Source organism: Mya arenaria, chromosome 3, assembly GCF_026914265.1.
Source record: "Mya arenaria isolate MELC-2E11 chromosome 3, ASM2691426v1".
NCBI classification, from domain to species: Eukaryota; Metazoa; Mollusca; class Bivalvia; order Myida; family Myidae; genus Mya; species Mya arenaria.
Genome location: NC_069124.1, coordinates 84979396 through 85003951, shown reverse-complemented (window position 1 = coordinate 85003951; position 24556 = coordinate 84979396). Strand labels below are relative to the sequence as shown.

Below are 24556 nucleotides of genomic sequence, written 5' to 3'. Positions count from 1 at the left end.
AGAATTGTTTATATGTGACACATTATATTCAAATGTGTAATGCAAGTCAAGTAACTCACGCAATGAGGACGTAATAATTTTGGTATTAATTACAATTGTTGAAGTGATCATGTTGCAGATGCTGAGATGGTCCAGAAATCGGCAAATACAGTATTTCCTCAAGACAAGCCTAGAAATGTCAATGCGAGCTAGTACGTCGTAGGAGACCGATGATACTTGACTTCTATCTATCTATCTATGTTCTTAACTACTTACTAAATAATGCATTTATAGAAAATATTAATTACTGACCTCAAGATTGTAACCGTGTAGTTAATAGCTGAATACGCAAAAATATCAAATGATTGGTGAATGCTAAAAGATTTACTGTGATATTCTCAAGAAATACCGTGTTTTCTGTACCTTTCTTTCAAATTAATCTCTTTATACTTCATAAGAACTATTTCTTTTGATATTTATTCATCTTTTTTGGTATATTAAAACAATTGTTTTAATTGTGGTAAATCTTATTTGGGAGTAAGAGTGCATCTTTAAAATGGTAAACGCAACAATCATGTTGCTGTCTCATCTGTGTTTCCCCGTGTACAAAAAGCGCATAACAGTTTCCCAGTTTAAATCATATCTGTTTATGAATTATATACTGACGCTATTTTTAAACTTACTGGGATTTACGTGGTAGATGACAATAGTAAATTTGTAATAGGAAAAATGCACAAAAACTGAGAAAGATGCATGTGTCGTAAGCGATGTGATACATCAGCATGTAAGTTTCAATGCGCTGACACACCGATATAAATTGTATGTAAATTTTTGGCAATTTTCTTTTTCTCTTGCAAGTGTATCATCTGGTGTCTAGCCCCTTTAATAAAGAGTGTGAATAATTTTGTTATGCTCATGAAACTAGCTTAAATACTGAAATGAAACTCATACGTAAATTTAAATGACTGCTATTAAAAATTCAAATTTCAGTGGAAAGCTGACTGCGCTATTGATTTAAAACATTATCTGATAGCGCATTATCTTTTAACGCGTCGCGTTGCTGTTTTAAATAATATCACTAGCCAGTTGTCAGAGCTGTCCCTTCAGTGAGCTATACATACTCTACTAAGTTAACGGTGTGTCACCACTTAAGGCGGCTGACGGGAACTAGGATGTAATCAATGTATTAAGTGACATATATGAGCGATGTCGTATGTTGTGTTGATGGTGGAATAGGGGGGCTACTGTTATGGATGTCAGTGCACCGGGAGCCAACGGAAACAAGCGCATGGAATATCGCGGTGGTGGGGACCAGCACCAGGCAGGTAGTGCTGCTGTGGTCAGCTGTTGTTGTTGTTGTTGTTGTTTTATTTTATACATGCATGATTTATCAAGTAGAAGACGGAAGTGGTACTATTCATTGGATATGAAGGACATGTTATGTACTGTATCTTAAAGCCAATCTGCAAATTATTCAATTGATAGCATGTGAGCGCGAGTTAATTCCATTCGAACGGTTTTTCAAATGTTGCTTTAATTCGAGTCCCAAATATTTCGAAATATATCTTGCGCACATGGTGATAATGTGGTACAGCTTATGCATGCCCTTTCTTCTCGGACCTGGCCAATGTTGGGGGGTGGGGACTAGGATTCTGACATCATTTGCTCCTTAAAACATTTGACCGAGCTATTGTTTAACAAGTATGTCAGATTCAAAAATTGATACACGTACATCGTTACCGTATAAGCATTTCATATCATCTTGAACAACCTTAAGCAGTGGCTGGTTGTTAGTCAAATTTATTCTTGACTCGAAGCCATGATTGACAGTTTCATTCAAAACGCTTTTCTTAATAAGTGTGTGGGTTGCAAGTAGTGAGCGTTTATGAACAAACGTGGCCGCTATTCAATGAAAAAAATTAATGTTTGGTAGTTTTCCTTCCAAGCTGGGAAAGATTGTTCTTAAACTATTGAGCATTAACTGTCATGGCTAAGGTAGTCCCGTCCATCAGTCAGTAAAATTGTGACATGTGATTATTTCAAGTTGATAAAACTGGTGTAATAAGCATGCAGCTTTCTAGAAACATCAGAAATACAACAAATGCCTTCGTTTCGGAAACATATGATTTGTTCATTGTTCTTGGGGCACATACATGTAAGATAGACAATATGAGATGTATATTGTCTTTGGTCAACTAATAAAGGATTTATTTGATTTCTCCTTATACAGAAACCATGGAATCGAGTACTTTTTGATAAAGCTCCAACCAAATAACCATATCCGGGCCCTCGCCTCATTTAGATAAACCAATCCTTATCACACAGCGAGGTCGACATCTGTTGTATTCACAACTGGAAGCAGATCATTTTGAAATTTACTTAACCAGTGTAGGATTCCTGAGAGTTGTAATAAATGAGGCATTATTTTTTTTAAGCATAATAAACATAAAAAGTGCTAGTTTAGTCAGGAAGTTGAAACATACCTGGATATTGTGGAGCTTTCATGTCATGGTAATATATCTTCAAAATTATGCACTATTTCAGTGTCTCTTTACCTAACACAAATAATACATACCAGTGGTTTATTAATTAGGCATCATTAATCATTATGGTATACCATGTGGGTCTAACGAGGTAACTGTCACTGACTGACATCCATGGCGGTCAAAAGTTCGCGGTTCACCTCACATTTTTTTCTAATTAAATTTCCAAGTTTCCAAGATAATTAAATATAACTCCTGTCACAATTTATGACGAAAAGAGTTTTACATATTTAAATGGTACATGTTAAAACATATTTCACACTATTGAGAATGAGACTACTCTGAGACATTGGCAATTTAAATCAGAACAGCTTGACATATCAATACATTTCATGCCATAACTACACTTGTTTATCAATCTACTTAAAATTAGTTTAAAATGACTCGCTCAATTTTTTTTTACCAAAAATTAGTTTGCCGGTAATGCATCTGAAAACACTTATTTTATCATTTTTTACTCTATGATGTCGAAATTGCGGAAAAATACACTTACCGGAAAAAAACATGATTGATATTTTTTCTTGAATGTCTAAAATTATCGATGAAAAAAAAGGTAAAAAACGCACTTTTGTACATTTCACCAAAAAGCGCGTGCAACGTTGTTTATTAAATCACTATAGACCTCAAATATTTCCTCTAAAAATTGCATTTTTACGATTATTTATTTTCAATTTTAATTAAAAGTCTTGTATACTTATATATTTGATTGCGCTTTATTAAAATGGCATAATATGCTTTTCATAAACCATACACTAAAATAAATAAGAAGTGGGATGTAGGACGGGTTTTTTCCAGCACTGGTCACGTGACCGGAAACACACGTCCGCTATGCAAGAAACCGAATTCATTAATGTAATATACAACATTATAAATGAACTTCTCTTTCGGCCACACATTTTATTAGTACTATTAATGAGCACTCAGTAATTCTGTAAGCTTTACTGATCATATATATATATATATATACATTTTATCTATTGTTATGCTAGAGTCAGGGATGTTCATTTTCACTTGTTGAAAAAGCGGTCCTGTTTGTGTATTGAATTCAAGAACAATGGCGCGCTAAATTCGTGGTGAAGTCAAAATATTCCGAAAATGACGTAATTGATATTCTACCCCAAGCCACACCAAATTGATCAAGTCAAGTCAAGTCAATATTTAAACCTCGTTTCCGCAAAACACCCTACGCTCGGGTCGGAATGAACCTATCTTACACTCACGGCCATGGAAGATACTTATAGTCTCCACTACAATTCCCAGATTCTCTTCTTACAACTCCTTGCAGTTGCAAATGTTCGCCACATCAAACGAAGTTATACAGAAACCATAAGTCCATTCAATGAATATTTCCTGAAAAAAATAACAGCAATCATACAATTGATATTTTTAAAACAACTGATTTGACTGAATACTGAAACCGAAAGATCACCACGTTATAAAAAGGAATCTTTAGAAAAAAAATATGCAGTTGTTCTTTAACTCTTTGGACGCCATTCTACATGTTTATTAATAAGTCATCGATAAGGTCGTCCCCACTGATAAAAAATGGTATTATTTTAACCATCGTTTCGCATGGTTTCGTATCGTTCACTATTTAATATTTATGAAATTGATATTTTTAGACAGAACAGAACAGAACAAAACTTTTATTAGGCATAAACATTAACATGTTCGTAGCCAAATGCATATATATACATTCACGGCGGCAATATAAAACAGTATTGACATTAATGTTGTATGAGAAGAGCATAAATTCAAGGACAAATATAAATATAGCTATTCAAATACTAATAAGCAATAATTAAATTAAAGCACTTTTGCGCTTTTCAGTGGCAATATAAACAAATTTAGCAAGTTTCCTTAATCATTTTCAAAACTTAACAAATAACATAGTTTTTTCTTGGTTTGCCAATGACAATAATATCGTGGTAAGCACATTTGTCTAATATCTTTATAAAATGGACATACAAGAATAAAATGATATTCATCTTCAATCATATTCATATTGCAATATATGCATTTCCTATCATGTCTTGGTATATTTCTATATCTGCCTTCTTATATAGCTAACTTGTGTGCTGAACATCGCACTCTACTTAGAGATACTCTATGGTTAACATTAGTGACACTATCGAGATATTTTTCATAACAAAATCTTGTTTTTATATCTTTATAAGTACAAAGTTTGGACGAACCATTTAAAGTCGCATACCATTTCTGCATGTGCTGATCATATAATCTTTCAATAACTTTTGACAACTGTAATTTAGTGACTGACATATTATCCCATAGGTAGTTAAATCCTAAATTATTTAACAATTTTTAACATCAGAATACCATGAGCTGCTCTTATTTAGTTAACTACAATATCTAAAACATCTAGACAACAGGTTATCATTTGAATTTACAAGCTTATACCAATATTGCAATATCCTCTCTTGGCGTATAACATATAATGGCACTTTGCCAAGTTCACCATAAACAGTAGCATTAGTTGTTTGACATCTAACATTTAGTAATTGTTTTAAAAATTTCAAATAAACCCTTTCTATATCGGGAGCAGAATGGAATCCCCATATTTCACAACCATATGTTAATATTGGTAAAACCGTTGAATCAAATAATTTAAGTTTTTCATGTACATTTAAGGGTATCTTTTCAAACAAAGAATTTAACGAAAACATTGCACGTAATGCTTGTTCAGATAAAGCTTTCTGGGCCACTGAAAATTTTCCATTGGATGATAACATTACTCCCAAATAGCAAAATTTATTAACAATATCCAGTTTAACTTTGTTATAAAATAGACTGACATTTTCTTTCCGTGTACCTTTCTTTCATATCATAGCAACAGTTTTATTAGTATTTACAGTGATATTCCATTTTAAACAATAATCATGTAATTTATTTAATAACAATTGAAGGCCTTCCACAGATTTAGAGAACAAAACAGTATCATCAGCAAAAAGAAGCATACATATCTGTAATTCTTCTAAATTTACAAAGTCATCTCTAACACATTTTAGTGTGTTTTTTTCTTTAATTGTTAATGACGAAGTATCAACGTACAGAAAACTCAAAGCAGTTTCTCTACGATGTTGATAGTTCTAAAGAACATTTTGGGAATTTTAAAACTCTGAAACAGGCAGAATGTCACAAAATTAATAACTATTGATTTTTGTCCATTTCCATAGGAATAATTGTGAATATGGCCTCTAAAATGCCGTTGTTGTTTTTTTGTTTCGAGTTGAATGTTCTTGTGTCAAATAGAAGATTGTACATGTAAATTGACCCGTGCTCGCAGAATGGATTTCACGCGATTGCGAGGGAAAAAATATCTTCCCCTTACTTCATAATTATGTCGCTTTAATACTGAGTGTTTGTTAAAAGTATTTTTAAAAAGGTTAATTGAGACCGAAATATTGGAAGAACATAAATTATTGTACATTTTTGTAATTGTCAAAATTACTACAATGAAATTGAATTTAGTTTTCATTTAAAAAGTTCTCATTGCGCAAAATGTTTGTTTAAATATGATCTGTTAAATTCATTTACTTCTTTACGAACTTTACAATTATGGTTAAAGTGTCACATATAAACAAACCGGAAATAATTAGACTACGAATTGGAGGATTAAGTGCTACCAAGTTGTCAGGTATTTTTCAAATAAAGGGTATTGCTATAAGTAGGTAGATTGTCGAATACTACTTGGTGTCACAGGTATAGATAAACAACTGTGTGGTATGTCTTGGTGTAGACGTTGTTAAGATTTTATCAAATTAATATTAATTGTGATTTGTGAATAATGGACTCAATGGAGCATTTTCTTCACACCTGAAGAATAACGTATAAAATTCAATGTAAAGACATCGCTCTTAGATTCAATTCAATTCAATAGTTTATTAGCACAAACATTCAAGTTCATCGCCTTTACTTCTGGCGGTAACATTTATTTACATACATGAGAAGAGCATGATATTATAATAGATAACTATTAATTACACAACCAGAACACAAAGCACAGTAAAAAGATAGAAACGTGCGCAGTTTTATTCAATATATATTTATTCACAATCACACAAGCTAAACGAATGCATTAGCGTCACCGTTGCAAAGCATAATTTTCAGGGATCAAACTACGTTTTGAGTACGAACAAGATATGTAGATTACGGGTCGAGTTGGTTTGAGTTTAATAAAACTGACTAGTTATATTTATAGGGCGGGAACAAAGAAAAAGCCTTTAGAAAATTGACAACATTTAATTATCGTTAATTAACACTTCGCAACGCCGCATATCGCAGTGACTCGACGCGGTGGAACGCGGGGGAAAATTATAGAAATGAACGCGTTGGGCATTATGCTTCTATCGCGGCGTATAGTGAAAATTAGATTAAACAGATAACGTCCGCGGTAAGGACAAATTGCTACGACGTGCGAAGTGCGCAAAAAGAAAAACGCGTGGTTGGTAGGGTATCATATACAATGGGAACGTCCAAAGTTCCGTCGAGTATATCTCACTTATACCATACTATGAATCTCTAGCGCTTTGTTTTTCTTATTAAGGTAAACCTATGACGATCCTGTGTGTTGCCGAATGTTCACTGCGGAGCGGCCAGGAGTGCAACACACCAAGGTCCCATGCTGCAAGTCTGTGAGCAACGCCGACCGCTAACATGCTTCGTGTGAAGAGCGTGCGCATGCGCTGTGCATTTAGATACTTGTTTTGTGTATTTGTGTTAATACTGACGTTTATCTCTATACATTTAGCCTTTATATCTGACAGATATGTAGGTGTTTTCCATAATTCTATACAAGACGTTTTCCACCTAAAGCAAGCTCATGATAAACACTCATCGAGAAAAAAACTCTCAAATCTCATAAGTCTTTCAACAAAAATAAAACGTTATGAAAGGTTCAGCGCGTCGGCGCTAACATGGGAACAGTACCAAAACGACCCATCCACCATCACTGGAAATGATCTCATCGATAAATACGGGCGCGGGGACCCTGGGCTGCCGGGGGAGAATGGGACGGGGGTAGTGTTCCAGGGGGAGGAGCGAAGTGAAGCGGAGCGGCTTATACAGAAGTACAACGTCAACGTGTACGCCAGCGACCGCATTCCGCTCAACCGGATGGTCCCCGACGCTAGGTTTAAGGGGTAAATGTACTGTTCATTTGACGTTGTAACTCGAATAAACACCATATTTTTGTTGTCATATATATATAATTTATAACTGGAGGGTACAATCACTAAAATATTGACCGCGTATTATGAACGCTCGAAGTAAGGTATGACCTACTGGCATTCTTTCTTTTATACTTAATACAGTTGAATTCCCTTTTAATGTGTACGATTATATAATGGCAGCATTTTCGATACAGAAGGTTAGGTATTGGTGTTCTATCGTATTATACCATGTGCTACAGGTGCCGTGGGATTCCGTACGCCACGGAGCTGCCGACGGCAAGCATCATCATCCCTTTCTTTGACGAGTGGCCCTCCATCCTACTGCGTACACTCTACAGTCTCGTGAACAGGACGCCCCGGAAGTTGCTTCACGAGATCATACTTGTCGATGACGGCAGCCTGATGCGTACGTCAATCTTCTTAATTCTAGACCCTGCATGTTCAGTCTTAACTAGTAAATGTCTCTTACTTATTCATAGTATATTGTTCTTGATCCAAGAAAGCAATGCCTTAATTAAACGTAGAAGGCTAGCTAAGATTACATTGCATGTACGTCTTTGTTCTTTTCCTTAAATATTTAATATGAGACTTAATCTTCAATATCTTTAACACTGCACCAGACAAAACATCTTCACGTTTTCGTAATTTTAGACGAATATTTTGAAGGGCAGATTCTCTCTGCATTACTGCGTGACAAATCAGACGTATTAACCTTTTGTGTTTGCTAAACACTTGTTTTGCCTTGATAAGAGAAACTAAAAAACGATCGTTTGTTTTAGAGTTTAGCTATTTTGCAAATACGCATATTAGCCATTCCGATAATTTATCAATGCAAAGCATTTTGATCTGATGATTCAATGATCAAAATGCGCGTGTTGTTTAATTTTATATCACTCATAATCAAGTATGTAAAAGTTAGTGTTTATTTTGGTGTTATTGTTTAGAAGACCAAAACCTGATTACTTTCCCAGTGTTTAGTGCGTAATGCCCCTATACTAGCCAGCACGCATGGACGAGCTTCTAAATAACCCACTTAACCACAAGAAATGACATAATGGAAATTTGGCGGTGGATCTGCTTAATCGTTTTTTATGGTTGGATTCATTAGAGCTCTTCTTAATTTTACCAGTGATTCCACTGTAAACCGTTACTATGAAACTGCCTAGTGTCAGAGCTGTAAAGCCATTATTTTTGAAAGTCTAGGCCATTACCAAAATTGAACAACTGAACACAAAATGTAAACTCAGCATTTTGATTGGCTTAAAAGTGGGAACAACATGGAAATGAAGCATTTTGATTGGTTTTTGAAAGCTCGGTTAATACAAAATCAATATTAAGCTGATTTCATATTGGACCACAGGCTAATAGAAGAAGACTTTCATTAACTATAAGCCGATGAGTAACATATATTAAATATGTACATTATATAAATAGTTCCGGTATAACAACTTTCAAAAATAGTAAACCAATGCCTGAAAAAAAATATTTGTAAATACATAGTACATCTGGGTGTGGAGTAACTGTTTGAAACATATCGACCATTCATTCTTCATGAAAAATTCGTATATCAAACACCTTTACTGTAGTTCATTTTTAAATACATACATAATAAAAGTTATAATGCATTTGCTTATAAAACGGAAAAATAAAGTTAATGGACAATACGACTGTGGCCCAACATAACAGCCCTCGGCCAAATAACACAGCTTATAGTACGGAACTGTGACACATTGCAGCGGAGCTTGGGAAGCAGCTGGACGACTATCTGGTCACGCATTTCCCGCAGGGCCTTGTCCGCATCATCCGGGTACCTGAGAGGCAGGGACTCATCCAGGCGAGGCTCATGGGATACCGGAACTCCACCGGTGACGTCATTATCTTCTTCGACAGTCACATGGAGGTTAACATTGATTGGTAGGTGGTTAAGGCCAGCTCTGTGAGTGTTGACATTGATTGATAGGTGTTATAGGCCAGCTCTGTCAGTATGGACATTGATTGGTAGCTGGTATAGGTCAACTCTGTCAGTGTTAATATTGAATGGTTGGCGGTAAAAGCCTGCTCTGTCAGTTTTGACATTGATTGGTAGACGGTATAGGCCAGCTATGTCAGTTTGGACATTGGCCATTGATCTTTAGGCGGTAAAGGCCAGCTCTGTCAGTGTGGAGACTGGTTGGTAGGTGTTATAGGCCAGCTCTGTCAGTGTGGAGACTGGTTGGTAGGTGTTATAGGCCAGTTCTGTCAGTGTGGACATTGATTGGTAGGTGATATAGGCCAACTCTGAAAGTGTGGACATTGATTGGTAGGTGTTAAAGGCCAACTCCGTCAGTGTGGACATTGATTGGTAGGTGGTATAGGCCAACCCTGTCAGTGTGAACATTGATTGGTGGGTGGTATAGGCCAACTCTGCCAGTGTGAACATTGATTGGTGGGTGGTATAGGCCAACCCTGTCAGTGTGAACATTGATTGATAGGTGTTTTAGGCCAACTATGTCAGTGTGAATTTTGATTGGTAGGTGGTATAGGCCAACTCTGTCATTTTGAACATTGACTGAAAGGTGGTATAGGCCAATAATGTCACTTTGAACATTGATTCTTGGGTGGTATAGGCCAACTCTGTCAGTGTGAACATTGATTGGTGGGTGGTATGGACCAACTCTGTCAGTGTGAACATTGATTGGTGGGTGGTATGGACCAACTCTGTCAGTGTGAACATTGATTGGTGGGTGGTATAGGCCAACTCTGTCAGTATGAACATTGATTGGTATGTTGTACAGGCCAACCCTGTCAGTGTGAACATTGATTGGTGGGTGGTATGGACCAACTCTGTCAGTGTGAGCATTGATTGGTATGTGGTACAGGCCAACCCTGTCAGTGTGAACATTGATTGGTATGTGGTACAGGCCAACTCTGTCAGTGTGAACATTGATTGGTGGGTGGTATGGACCAACTCTGTCAGTGTGAACATTGATTGGTATGTGGTACAGGCCAACCCTGTCAGTGTGTACATTGATTGGTGGGTGGTATGGACCAACTCTGTCAGTGTGAGCATTGATTGGTATGTGGTATGGACCAACTCTGTCAGTGTGAACATTGATTGGTGGGTGGTACAGGCCAACTCTATCAGTGTGAGCATTGATTGGTATGTGGTACAGGCCAACCCTGTCAGTGTGAACATTGATTGGTGGGTGGTATGGACCAACTCTGTCAGTGTGAGCATTGATTGGTATGTGGTATAGGCCAACCCTGTCAGTGTGTACATTGATTGGTGGGTGGTATGGACCAACTCTGTCAGTGTGAGCATTGATTGGTATGTGGTGCAGGCCAACCCGGTCAGTGTGAACATTGATTGGTATAATTATGGTTAAGGTCACTTCTGTGAGTGTTAATATTAATTGGTAGGTGGTTTAAGTCAACACTGTCATTGTTAACATTGATAAGTAGGTGGTAAAGGTCAACTCTGTCAGTGTTCATATTGATAAGTAGGTGGTATAGGTCAACACTGTCAGTGTTAATATTGATTGGTAGGTGGTATAGGTCAACACTGTCAGTGTTAACATTGATAAGTAGGTGGTAAAGGTCAACTCTGTCAGTGTTCATATTGATAAGTAGGTGGTATAGGTCAACACTGTCAGTGTTAATATTGATAAGTAGGTGGTAAAGGTCAACTCTGTCAGTGTTCATATTGATAAGTAGGTGGTATAGGTCAACACTGTCAGTGTTAACATTAATTGGTAGGTGGTATAGGTCAACACTGTCAGTGTTAATATTGATTGGTTGGTGGTATAGGCCAGCTCTGTCAGTGTGAACATTGATTGGTGGGTTGTGAAGACAACTATGTCAGTGTGAACATTGATTGGTTTGTGGTATTGACCAACTCTATCAGTGTGGGCATTGATAGGTATGTGGTATAAGTCATCCCTGTCAGTGTGGACATTAATTGGTTTATGGTTAAGGTGACTTTTGTGAGTGTCTCTGTCAGTGTTCATATTGATTGGAAGGTGGTATAGGTCAACCCTGTCAGTGTTCATATTGATTGGTAGGTGGTAAAGGTCAACCCTGTCAGTGTTCATATTGATTGGTTGGTGGTATAGGTCAACCCTGTCAGTGTTCATATTGATTGGTTGGTGGTATAGGTCAACCCTGTCAGTGTTCATATTGATTGGTTGGTGGTAAAGGTCAACCCTGTCAGTGTTCATATTGATTGGTAGGTGGTATAGGTCAACCAACTCTGCCAGTGTGAACATTGATTGGAAAGTGGTAGGACCAACTCTGTCAGTGTTGACATTAATTGGTAGGTGGTATAGGTCAACTCTGTAAGTGTGGACATTGATTGGTGGGTGGTATAGGTCAACCATGTCAGTGTGGACATTAATTGGTAGGTGGTATAGGTCAGCTCTGTAAGTGTGGACATTGATTGATAGGTGGTTTAGGTCGACTATGTCAGTGTGGACATTGATTGTAATGTGGAATAGACCAACTCTGCCAGTGTGGACATTGATTGGTGGTTGGTATAGTTCAATTCTGTCAGTGTGGACATTGATTGGTGGGTGGTATAGTTCAATTCTGTCAGTGTGGACATTGATTGGTGGGTGGTATAGTTCAATTCTGCCAGTGTTGACATTGATTGGTAGACGGTATAGGCCAGCTATGTCAGTTTGGACATTGGCCATTGATCTTTAGGCGGTAAAGGCCAGCTCTGTCAGTGTGGAGACTGGTTGGTAGGTGTTATAGGCCAGCTCTGTCAGTGTGGAGACTGGTTGGTAGGTGTTATAGGCCAGTTCTGTCAGTGTGGACATTGATTGGTAGGTGATATAGGCCAACTCTGAAAGTGTGGACATTGATTGGTAGGTGTTAAAGGCCAACTCCGTCAGTGTGGACATTGATTGGTAGGTGGTATAGGCCAACCCTGTCAGTGTGAACATTGATTGGTGGGTGGTATAGGCCAACTCTGCCAGTGTGAACATTGATTGGTGGGTGGTATAGGCCAACCCTGTCAGTGTGAACATTGATTGATAGGTGTTATAGGCCAACTATGTCAGTGTGAATTTTGATTGGTAGGTGGTATAGGCCAACTCTGTCATTTTGAACATTGACTGGAAGGTGGTATAGGCCAATAATGTCACTTTGAACATTGATTCGTGGGTGGTATAGGCCAACTCTGTCAGTGTGAATATTGATTGGTGGGTGGTATGGACCAACTCTGTAAGTGTGAACATTGATTGGTGGGTGGTATGGACCAACTCTGTCAGTGTGAACATTGATTGGTGGGTGGTATAGACCAACTCTGCCAGTGTGAACATTGATTGGTGGGTGGTATAGGCCAACTCTGTCAGTATGAACATTGATTGGTGGGTGGTATGGACCAACTCTGTCAGTATGAACATTGATTGGTATGTTGTACAGGCCAACCCTGTCAGTGTGAACATTGATTGGTGGGTGGTATGGACCAACTCTGTCAGTGTGAGCATTGATTGGTATGTGGTACAGGCCAACCCTGTCAGTGTGAACATTGATTGGTGGGTGGTACAGGCCAACTCTGTCAGTGTGAACATTGATTGGTGGGTGGTATGGACCAACTCTGTCAGTGTGAGCATTGATTGGTAGGTGGTACAGGCCAACTCTATCAGTGTGAGCATTGATTGGTATGTGGTACAGGCCAACCCTGTCAGTGTGAACATTGATTGGTGGGTGGTATGGACCAACTCTGTCAGTATGAACATTGATTGGTGTGTGGTATGGACCAACTCTGTCAGTGTGAACATTGATTGGTAGGTGGTACAGGCCAACTCTATCAGTGTGAGCATTGATTGGTATGTGGTACAGGCCAACCCTGTCAGTGTGAACATTGATTGGTGGGTGGTATGGACCAACTCTGTCAGTGTGAGCATTGATTGGTATGTGGTACAGGCCAACCCTGTCAGTGTGTACATTGATTGGTGGGTGGTATGGACCAACTCTGTCAGTGTGAGCATTGATTGGTATATGGTGCAGGCCAACCCTGTCAGTGTGAACATTGATTGGTATAATTATGGTTAAGGTCACTTCTGTGAGTGTTAATATTAATTGGTAGGTGGTATAGGTCAACACTGTCAGTGTTAACATTGATAAGTAGGTGGTAAAGGTCAACTCTGTCAGTGTTCATATTGATAAGTAGGTGGTATAGGTCAACACTGTCAGTGTTAATATTGATTGGAAGGTGGTATATGTCAACTCTGTCAATGTTCATATTGATTGGTTGGTGGTATATGCCAGCTCTGACAGTGTGAACATTGATTGGTGGGTTGTGAAGACAACTATGTCAGTGTGAACATTGATTGGTTTGTGGTATTGACCAACTCTATCAGTGTGGGCATTGATAGGTATGTGGTATAAGTCATCCCTGTCAGTGTGGACATTAATTGGTTTATGGTTAAGGTGACTTTTGTGAGTGTCTCTGTCAGTGTTCATATTGATTGGAAGGTGGTATAGGTCAACCCATTTCAGTGTTCATATTGAATGGTAGGTGGTAAAGGTCAACCCTGTCAGTGTTCATATTGATTGGTTGGTGGTATAGGTCAACCCTGTCAGTGTTCATATTGATTGGTTGGTGGTATAGGTCAACCCTGTCAGTGTTCATATTGATTGGTTGGTGGTAAAGGTCAACCCTGTCAGTGTTCATATTGATTGGTAGGTGGTATAGGTCAACCAACTCTGCCAGTGTGAACATTGATTGTAAAGTGGTAGGACCAACTCTGACAGTGTTGACATTAATTGGTAGGTGGTATAGGTCAACTCTGTAAGTGTGGACATTGATTGGTGGGTGGTATAGGTCAACCATGTCAGTGTGGACATTAATTGGTAGGTGGTATAGGTCAGCTCTGTAAGTGTGGACATTGATTGATAGGTGGTTTAGGTCGACTATGTCAGTGTGGACATTGATTGGTATGTGGAATAGACCAACTCTGCCAGTGTGGACATTGATTGGTGGTTGGTATAGTTCAATTCTGTCAGTGTGGACATTGATTGGTGGGTGGTATAGTTCAATTCTGTCAGTGTGGACATTGATTGGTGGGTGGTATAGTTCAATTCTGCCAGTGTTGACATTGATTGGTGGGTGGTATAGTTCAATTCTGTCAGTGTGGATATTGATTGGTGGGTGGTATAGACCAACTCTGCCAGTGTGGACATTGATTGGTGGTTGGTATAGTTCAATTCTGTCAGTGTGGACATTGATTGGTGGTTGGTAAAGTTCAATTCTGTCAGTGTGGACATTGATTGGTGGGTGGTATAGTTCAACTCTGTCAGTGTGGACATTGATTGGTGGTTGGTAAAGTTCAATTCTGTCAATGTGGACATTGATTGGTAGGTGGTATAGGTTAACTATGCCAGTATGAACATTGATTGGTGGGTGGTTGTCTTTGTAAGACTGAGTAAGTAAACAACACGTCGTGTCAGGTTCGATCCTTTTACTCAACAATCATATATATATACTAATCAACGGAAGTGACGTCGACGTTATGTCCATACGCCGTGACGTCACGTTACGTAAAATCGCGCGTAATGTTATACAACTACAATTCATAACACTCCGGGGCGGCGAATGATATTAGTCTCTTGCACTGACGGTGTCACACATCACTTCTAGAGGATACAGTTTTACGATAGGGCGGGTAGTGTGATGTCCATTTTGTGTCCGAATACGCGCTGCACGAACCAACCCATCGTTTCCGGTAATGGTCTCCTCAACAAATGCTAGTTTCCACGAGGACCTCGGTGTCTCGTTGTGGACCTGGACAACGTCGCCAACCTTGATCGTCTGCTGGTTTTTGCCGGAAACATGGTGGTGCTCCCTTAAAGCTGTTAAATATTCAGTCTTCCATCGTACGCGGAAATTGTCAATTAACTTTTACTGGGTCCTCGCTCGCCTCGTGATGTTTTCAAAGTTACTCGCACGGGGGCCCGAAAGTTCAATGTCTTCGGAATGAGGCAACTTTGTAAGTCGTCTTCCATACAGCAAGTGCGATGGCGTCAATGGCCCCGCCTCGACCTCTCCGGAAGTGACGTAAGTTAGTGGACGGTCATTGATAACGGCCTCCACTTCTGTGATGATAGTGGATAACGTCTCGAAGTTCACATACGATCGACCGAGTACCTTCTTGACGGCAGTTTTGGTCAACCCAATCAGGCGCTCCCACCATCCTCCGTACCACGGAGCACGTTTTACGATAAAGCGCCATTCTGTTTCTTTGTTGTTGAGCTCTTCCTGTTCTGCATTTGATTGCATGAGTTCACGTAGGTGATTCGCTGCTCCTATATATGTAGTAGCATTGTCTGATATCATCAGAAATGTTTCTGTTGTGAGATCCGGCACGAGTTCAAGGTGTACAGCTCGAGTCGATGCACATGTAAACAAACATATGTACGCATTCTTTTCATGTCCGTCTTTATCGCGTACATACAACGCACCAGTAAAGTCTACACCACATACTGTAAATGGTTCCGCGTCCTCTACTCGTATTTTCGGTAACGGTGGTGGATCAGGCGCATGGTAGGAGTTGCCGTTTACTCGTCTGCATATAACGCAGGCCCGTAACACGGACTGCACGCATCGTCGGATAACCGGTATCCAGTATTTCTGTCTGAGGTATGTAATGGTTGAACTTGACCCAGAATGAAGTAACCTCTCGTGGGCATCGATTACAACCAAACGTGTGAATGGGTGTTTCTGAGGAAGTAGGTATGGAAACTTGGTGTTTTCTGATAGAGGCGCATTTTGAATACGCCCACCACAACGAACGAAGCCGGTGGCATCAAGGAACAGTCTCAACTGCTTAACGAATGGAAGGCGATTTCCATTTGACTTCAGATGCTTGATTTCCTCACCATACGTATTTTGTTGACAACTTCTGAGCCATAATTCTTCTGTCTCTTTAAGCTCACTCGCTGTCAGGTGTTCTAGTCTTCTGGCTGAAACTTCAAGTCTGCAGTTTTGTGCAAACCGTAATACGTACGCGGTGACGCGTAACAGCTTCCCGAGAGTGCTGTATCTGGTCACATCGATGATAGTATGGATTCCTGCAATGGTGTTTCTCGAAGATTCTGACGATGACTGTGGCTCAGGCTCGTCACAGTGGTCTGTCCCTGTAATGCACACGGTAGTTGACTGGTAATCCCATGTCGGCCACTTGTCTGTTTCGTCTATCCATTGTGGTCCTTTAAACCACAGTGTGTTGTCACTGAACTGTACAGCCGATATACCACGTGTCAATAAGTCCGCTGGTAGGACAATACCTCCACTTCCGGTTGTCCGTCAGTTGATGGATTTCTTCCACACGATTTCTCACAAAACGTGGTAATGACTTCATTGATTGTAACCAATGTAATGCTATTTGGCTGTCTGACCACAGTTCCATCTTGGAAATGTTGAGTTGTTGTTGCACGTGTCTACCGAGTCGCGCACCGATCACTGCGGCCATTAACTCTAACCGAGGTAGGGTACGTTTCTTCAATGGTGCAACGCGGGACTTTGCCATTACCTCGCTGATTGGTTGACTCAGCAGATGTATACAGCTGCGCCATATGACGTCATACTAGCGTCTGAAAACACGTGCAATATTGTTTCGTCTGCTGCGTTGACGGTGTCGTCTGCTTCAAAGTTGAATAGGCATCTGTTGAATGAAGAGGATGAAGCACTGTTCATGTCTCGCGCTATTTCCTGCCATTTCTGTAGCTCGTGTGGAAGTGGTGAGTCCCAAGCATATTTATTCTCCCACAATTCTTGTAATATGATCTTAGCTCGAATGGTGACTGGGATGAGGAGTCCAAGTACATTTTAAATGGGCTGTACTCAGTTAATAATGAAAAAGAAAAAACTTTCTTTTTTATAGAAACCTGACATTAACTTGGTATCGATGTGTACAATTAATGCATTGAAACTTACTAACTGATGATTCACATAGTTTACAAATGATTTATTAATAGCAGTTATTTCGTGTTTTTCCATTAAAAAAAGATTACTAGGTACATTGTATGTCTACCGAGTATAATTCATTCCTCATGCGTAATCTGCCGTTGATGTTATTACGTGATTTAAGCGAGTTAGGTATATATCTGGAAATTCCACCCAGTCTTCATAGCATAGTGGATTCGACACTGCACTGCATTTTTTTTACATTTTGGTATTTTATTTACAATAACGATATCAAAGAGTAAAACAGTTTATTAAAAAAATTGTCCTTAGATTCGTTAAAGAAAAAAAAAACTTTTTTGGTGCCAATCTGGTGTACAGTCCCTTTAATAAACAACAAGTGAAGCCAATGCTGTATTAAATTTGAGACAAACAAAAAGAAGACAGTACAAAGTTCAAAAAGTGTGACCAATTTGAGAATACCCGGTACCTTACGTAATTTATAAATTTTCATGCGATTCAGACAATTTTAATGCTAGAAATCACAAAAAAAAACATTCCCTTGAATTATTCCTGTCATAGTTTAAACTCATAATCAAACAATGCACAGCATTTGAAATAATTTTAAACAGATGAAAAACTGTTATTTTTAAAAAGCACAATACATTGTTTATCTTTTTTGTGACCTAACATTAATATAAAAAATTATTCAGATTATAATTTAGAGACTTTTCTTGCACTTAAATGTGAACAAGTATGCTTGGGATTGAACACTAAGAAAAACAAATTTCAAAGAATGAAATTAAATGAAGCACAAAATATACAAAAAATGAAACTTTTAAGACTTTCAAAACTTTAACATTATACTAAATACGGTTACATAAAATGATGAATACATTTGTAGGATTTGATATCCCACTAAATGTAACCGTCGGCTTCGTTCATTCTAAACTTTTTCTCAGTGATAAGGAATAAATTTTATTCACTGCAGTTGTTTTCTAACTTTATGAAAATAAGAACAATGGAAAAAATGCATTTACTACTGTTGATCAGTGCAGATTGTGGGAGGTCATGGTTGATTTCACTGAACCACCAATAAGCACTACAAAGATTGAAACTTTTTAGACTTTCAAAACTTTAACATTATACTAAATACGGTTACATAAAATGATGAATACATTTGTAGGATTTGATATCCCACTAAATGTAACCGTCGGCTTCGTTCATTCTAAACTTTCTCTCAGTGATAAGGAATAAATTTTATTCACTGCATTTGTTTTCTAACTTTATGAAAATAAGAACAATGGAAACAATGCATTTACTACTGTTGATCAGTGCAGATTGTGGGAGGTCATGGTTGACTTCACGGAACCACCAATAAGCCCTGCCGAAATTGGATTCTAATTGGTCAGTCAGGTGTTTTTGGTAGGCATGATTAGTATGAATCTTAATTTTAACCATCATTTATGAGTGTTTACAAAATCATTGAATATTGAAATAACAAGCGAAATGTTAGTTTGAATGATGAAAGCCATGAAATATGTGAAGTATTCAAAAAGATATAGAGGATATTTGTTTATTTCAGTGTAAGATCGTATTTTATTTCACGAGTGTCATAGAAAAACATATTTTCACGAGTGACTTAAGTTTGTAGATAGAAACTAATGGTATAGGTGATATGAGAATGATCTCTTAAGTCTTTAAAATCCCTTTTAGTATTGTGAGTTTTTTGCTCCAGTCTTGATCAGTTTAGCCTTTGAAGAACATGAATGGTTCTTTTTGCAACCGCTTGATTAAATTTTCTGTACGTCTCACGCTAACGTCATAATTGGTCGGCAACGGCAGATGGTCATCTTTCCATGGAAGCTTGGCGATGTAGCGACCCTCGTCATATGATATGTTAGATTCCATGTAGGTCTTTAGGTTACGGGAACCGGAAGTATCGTCTCCTTCCGGTGTGATTCTGATGGACTCAAGCTTCCAAAAGCGCTCCAAGTCCAGGGTCGTCGGCGGAGTTGTGATGACATTCAACATGTACTGAGCGGATGGTTGTTGTGTTTTGCCGGGTAACGGACCGGAAAGCAGATATCCAATTTTCGACTTCACGGCAGTAGGTCCGTTGCCCCTGACGACATGATTCAACACTATTTTCCAGTATGAATCCGCACCAATCAGTAATGAAATGTCCAAACTTTCAGCATCAGTCACTGGGTGTGCCAACTTAAGTCCCCGGAGATTACTCAATGACTTCACTTCCTTTTGAATGTTTGATAACGGCACTGCAATAGTTGGGACTATCAAAACATCGATTTCGATTTTCTCATGTCTATCTGTAAGAAGATTCACTGTCGCCGTAGCCATTTGTCGCACGTTCTGTGTGCTGTCGCCGAAGGAAACTAAGTGGATTGTCTCAATTCCTGTCTGTCTTAGTTTGAGTTTGGTTGCCATTTTTTCAGTAATAAATGACCTCTGTGCCCCTTCGTCAAACAAAATGTTGGCATCTGTTGTATATTGTTAGGAACTCACGCTAGCAATGGCAGTTTTGAGAAGAACATTTGGACTTTGTTGTGTCGTTGATTGCAGTATGGCAATGTCCGGTTGCCTGTCTGTCTTTGTCTGAAACAGAGCTGCTTCGGGATTCAGTTTGCCTATTGTCCTCTGCTGTTCGCATATAGCGGTGTGATGCCTTCGCTGACAATTGCGACATCTGAAATTTGACTTGCAGACGGATACTTGATGGTCGTCTGATAAGCAATTGAAACACAATCGTTTACGTTTCACGCATTCAATTCTCTCATCAACATTGGCTAGTCTATCACAATCAGACGATTTGTGATCTCCATGTTAAAAAGCACATGTCACTCGACTAAGATAATTTGTAACTTGTTTCGATATCTTTCGTTTGTGCGTCTGCTTCCTGTTTGTTCTACCATTTCCGGCAAGGAAGGATGCTGTTGGCATGTGATGTTCCTGGAACACTGGGATTTCTCCTTCCTGTAACACGTTGATTTCCGTTCCAGTGGCTCGTCTCACTTCCAGTAGCGTCCACTGTCGGTCGCCATGGTCACGGGCCATATTACGTCTCAGCTCTTTCGGAAGTTTGTCTCTGATGATGGGAACCAACAAGTCGCCATATGATTCTTGAGACTGGCCTAAGGACTCGATACTTCTGAGGTATGTTTCCATTTTATCACGAAAAGTCTGTATGCTGTGCGGAGTATTCTCCGGCCGTGGCAGTTCAAGCAAGGACTGCATATACGAGCTGATGATCTTATGCGTCTGGCCAAAACGTTCTTTTAGTAGCTCAACGGCTTTTGCTTAATTTGCATTCGTTAATGAGAAACCAGCAATACTTGAGGCAGCGCTTCCATGTAACAATGATCGCAGATAGCTGAATTTTTGAACAACAGACAGGGTGTGGTTCGAATGCACTGATGACTCGTAGCAATCCCAGAAAGTTTGCTATTCGGTTATGTCACCATTAAAATTCGGCAGCGAAAGGTGTGGCAATTTGTAATAAAGCTGTGGCATCACTTCTGATGGCGCTGACGTTTATCCGTATCGCCTCTGCATTGCGATTCTTGTTTTCGTCACTCTTGGATAAGTCTGTGTTCTCGGATGCATGTTGTGTTTGTCTACGGTGTGTCAGCAGTTTCAATTCAAGGTCGATAGAGTATTCCTCTCTCTCAACAAGCTCCGTCTCCAAGTCAGCAAAGTCTGCATGACTTACGATTTTCTCACATAAGGCTTTGATGGTTTCCGCCTTCTCCGCTAGAATTTCCAGCAACTTGATGCGCTTGAAATTAGATGATTCCTCCTCAAACTTCAAAAGTAGGTTTTCGATAGGAAAGTCATCTCGCATTGAAGTTAGCTTTGTTAGCTGCATGTTGGCTTTGTCACGGCACCAAAATGTCTTTGTAAGACTGAGTAAGTAAACAACACGTCGTGTCAGGTTCGATCCTTTTATTCAACAATCATATATACTAATCAACGGAAGTGACGTCGACGTTAAGTCCATACGCCGCGACGTCACGTTACGTAAGTTCGCGCGTAATGTTATACAAATACAATTCATGACAGTGGTATAGTTCAACTCCGTCAGTGCGGAAATTGATTGCTAGGTGGTATAGGTCAATTCTGTCAGTGTGGACATTGATTGGTAGGTGGTACAGGTCGACTATGTCAGTGTGGACATTGATTGATATTTGGAATAGACCAACTCTGCCAGTGTGGACATTGATTGATGGTTTGTATAGGTCAACTCTGTCAGTGTGGACATTGATTGGTGAGTGGTACAGGTCAACTCTGTCAGTGTGGACATTGATTGGTGGGTGGTACAGGTCAACAAGTCAGTGTGGACATTGATAGGTGGGTGTAATAGGTCAACTCTGTCAGTGTGGACATTGATTGGTGGGTGGTACAGGTCAACTATGTCAGTGTAGACATTGATTGGTGGATGGTACAGGTCAACTCTGTCAGTGTGGACATTGATTGGTGGGTGGTACAGGTCAACAAGTCAGTGTGGACATTGATTGGTGGGTGGTACAGGTCAACTCTGTCAGTGTGGACATTGATTGGTTGGTGATACAGGTCAACTATGTCAGTGTGGACATTGATTGGTGGATGGAACAGGTCAACTCTGTCAGTGTGGACATTGATTGGTGGATGGTACAGGCCAACTATGTCAGTGTGGACATTGATTGGTGGATGGTACAGGCCAACTATGTCAGTGTGGACATTGATTGGTGGGTGGTACAGGTCAACTATGTCAGTGTGGACATTGATTGGTGGATGGTACAGGCCAACTATGTCAGTGTGGACATTGATTGGTGGGTGGTACAGGTCAACTATGTCAGTGTGGACATTGATTGGTTGGTGATACAGGTCAACTATGTCAGTGTAGACATTGATTGGTGGATGGTACAGGTCAACAATGTCAGTGTGGACATTGATTGGTGGATGGTACAGGCCAACTATGTCAGTGTAGACATTGATTGGTGGGTGATACAGGTCAACTCTGTCAGTGTGGACATTGATTGGTTGGTGATACAGGTCAACTATGTCAGTGTGGACATTGATTGGTGGATGGTACAGGCCAACTCTGTCATAGTGGACATTGATTGGTTGGCGATACAGGTCAACTATGTCAGTGTGGACATTGATTGGTGGATGGTACAGGCCAACTATGTCAGTGTGGACATTGATTGGTGGATGGTACAGGTCAACTATGTCAGTGTAGACATTGATTGGTGGATGGTACAGGTCAACTCTGTCAGTGTGAACATTGATTGGTGGGTGGTACAGGTCAACAAGTCAGTGTGGACATTGATTGGTGGGTGGTACAGGTCAACTCTGTCAGTGTGGACATTGATTGGTGGGTGGTACAGGTCAACTCTGTCAGTGTGGACATTGATTGGTGGATGGTACAGGCCAACTGTGTCAGTGTGGACATTGATTTGTGGGTGGTACAGGTCAACTGTGTCAGTGTGGACATTGATTGGTGGGTGATACAGGTCAACTATGTCAGTGTGGACATTGATTGGTGGATGGTACAGGCCAACTATGTCAGTGTGGACATTGATTGGTGGATGGTACAGGCCAACTATGTCAGTGTGGACATTGATTGGTGGGTGGTACAGGTCAACTCTGTCAGTGTGGACATTGATTGGTGGGTGGTACAGGTCAACTCTGTCAGTGTAGACATTGATTGGTGGGTGGTACAGGACAACTATGTCAGTGTAGACATTGATTGGTGGGTGGTATAGGTCAACTCTGTCAGTGTGGACATTGATTGATGGGTGGTACAGGTCAACTCTGTCAGTGTAGACATTGATTGGTGGGTGGAACAGGACCAACTCTGTCAGTGTGGTTCTCCAATTTGATTGACTCATTCATCAGGCGACTTTTACTTTGATATGATACTATTAAAGCTCAATTTATGTGGCAGTTTTTTTTAAAAGATAGCGACCACTTAGGCCAATTAATTCAGTTTGTCCACACATTTATAGCCATACTTGTATTAAACATGACACTATATTTCCCCTGTTTAAGTTATTTCAAACTCTGTCTTCTTGAATTGATGTTTTTTTAAATGTTCATTTTCCTTAAACAGTATATTTTTTTTTTTAGAATATTCACCGCTTATATATATAATTTCAACAGGAAACGTACACTTTCAATTTTCGAGAACATTATTTGAATATTGTGTTCGTTGTCATATCGAGTAAGCTATACATTACGGCTTGGTGTACATGAGATACTATAAGTATCTATCATGTATTTCCGACCCTCGGGCACGCTGCTTGGTCGTTATCTCAGCAAGCCTCGTTACCGGCTTACACGCGTGCCCTTGGGTAGAATTCTTCTGTCCGTACCGGAAAAACGCAACATTATTTATATTAATGTTTGCTTATCTAAATTATCAATTTGTGAAAGGAAATGACGTACAAAACGACCTTTTGTACATTTTACCAAAAAACGCGTGCGACGTCGTTAACTGACGTCATAAAGCGGAGTAATTTTAAATCACTATTGACGTCAAATAGTTCCTTTGAATATCCCATTTTTACGATTATTTATTTTCATTTTTGATACAAGTTGCACTTTATTGAAATGGCATAATATACTTTTCATAAACCATACAATAAAATAAATGAGAAGTGACGCGTTGTTTGTACGTGACTAATATTACATGGGGATGTAAGATTGTTTTTTCTCCCACCTCAGATAAATAGATCCAATAATTTAAGCATGCTAGAAATTCTTTTCTCCCACCTCAGATAAGTAGATCCATTAATTTAACCATGCTAGAAATTCTTATCTTGCCCACGGGCGAAGATAAAATGCCCGTATGAAACTTCTTTTAATGGTCACCATATTGTAATTACCTCCCTTGTTGAAGACTGTCGTCTGTAGCGCATCATGGAAACCTTGTCTTGTGGCAATATTTAGAACGCTAG

At 39.4% G+C, this 24556-nt stretch overlaps 1 protein-coding gene across 3 annotated transcripts in view; it reads left to right on the top strand.

The window, feature by feature from the left end:
• The first annotated feature begins 1146 nt into the window (after positions 1-1146).
• Positions 1147-24556, top strand: part of LOC128229254 (polypeptide N-acetylgalactosaminyltransferase 13-like) — a 30969-nt gene continuing 7559 nt past the window's right edge. The window contains exons 1-4 of one of the 3 annotated variants that reach the window (XM_052941037.1): positions 1147-1300; positions 7087-7681; positions 7951-8117; positions 9448-9625. In XM_052941037.1, the coding sequence (XP_052796997.1) occupies positions 7197-7681; positions 7951-8117; positions 9448-9625 (830 nt within the window). In that variant the 5' untranslated portion in view covers positions 1147-1300; positions 7087-7196. Of the gene's footprint in view, positions 1305-2361; positions 2491-7086; positions 7682-7950; positions 8118-9447; positions 9626-24556 lie in introns of those variants that run through there. The other 2 variants (XM_052941036.1, XM_052941038.1) reach the window with 2 other exon arrangements.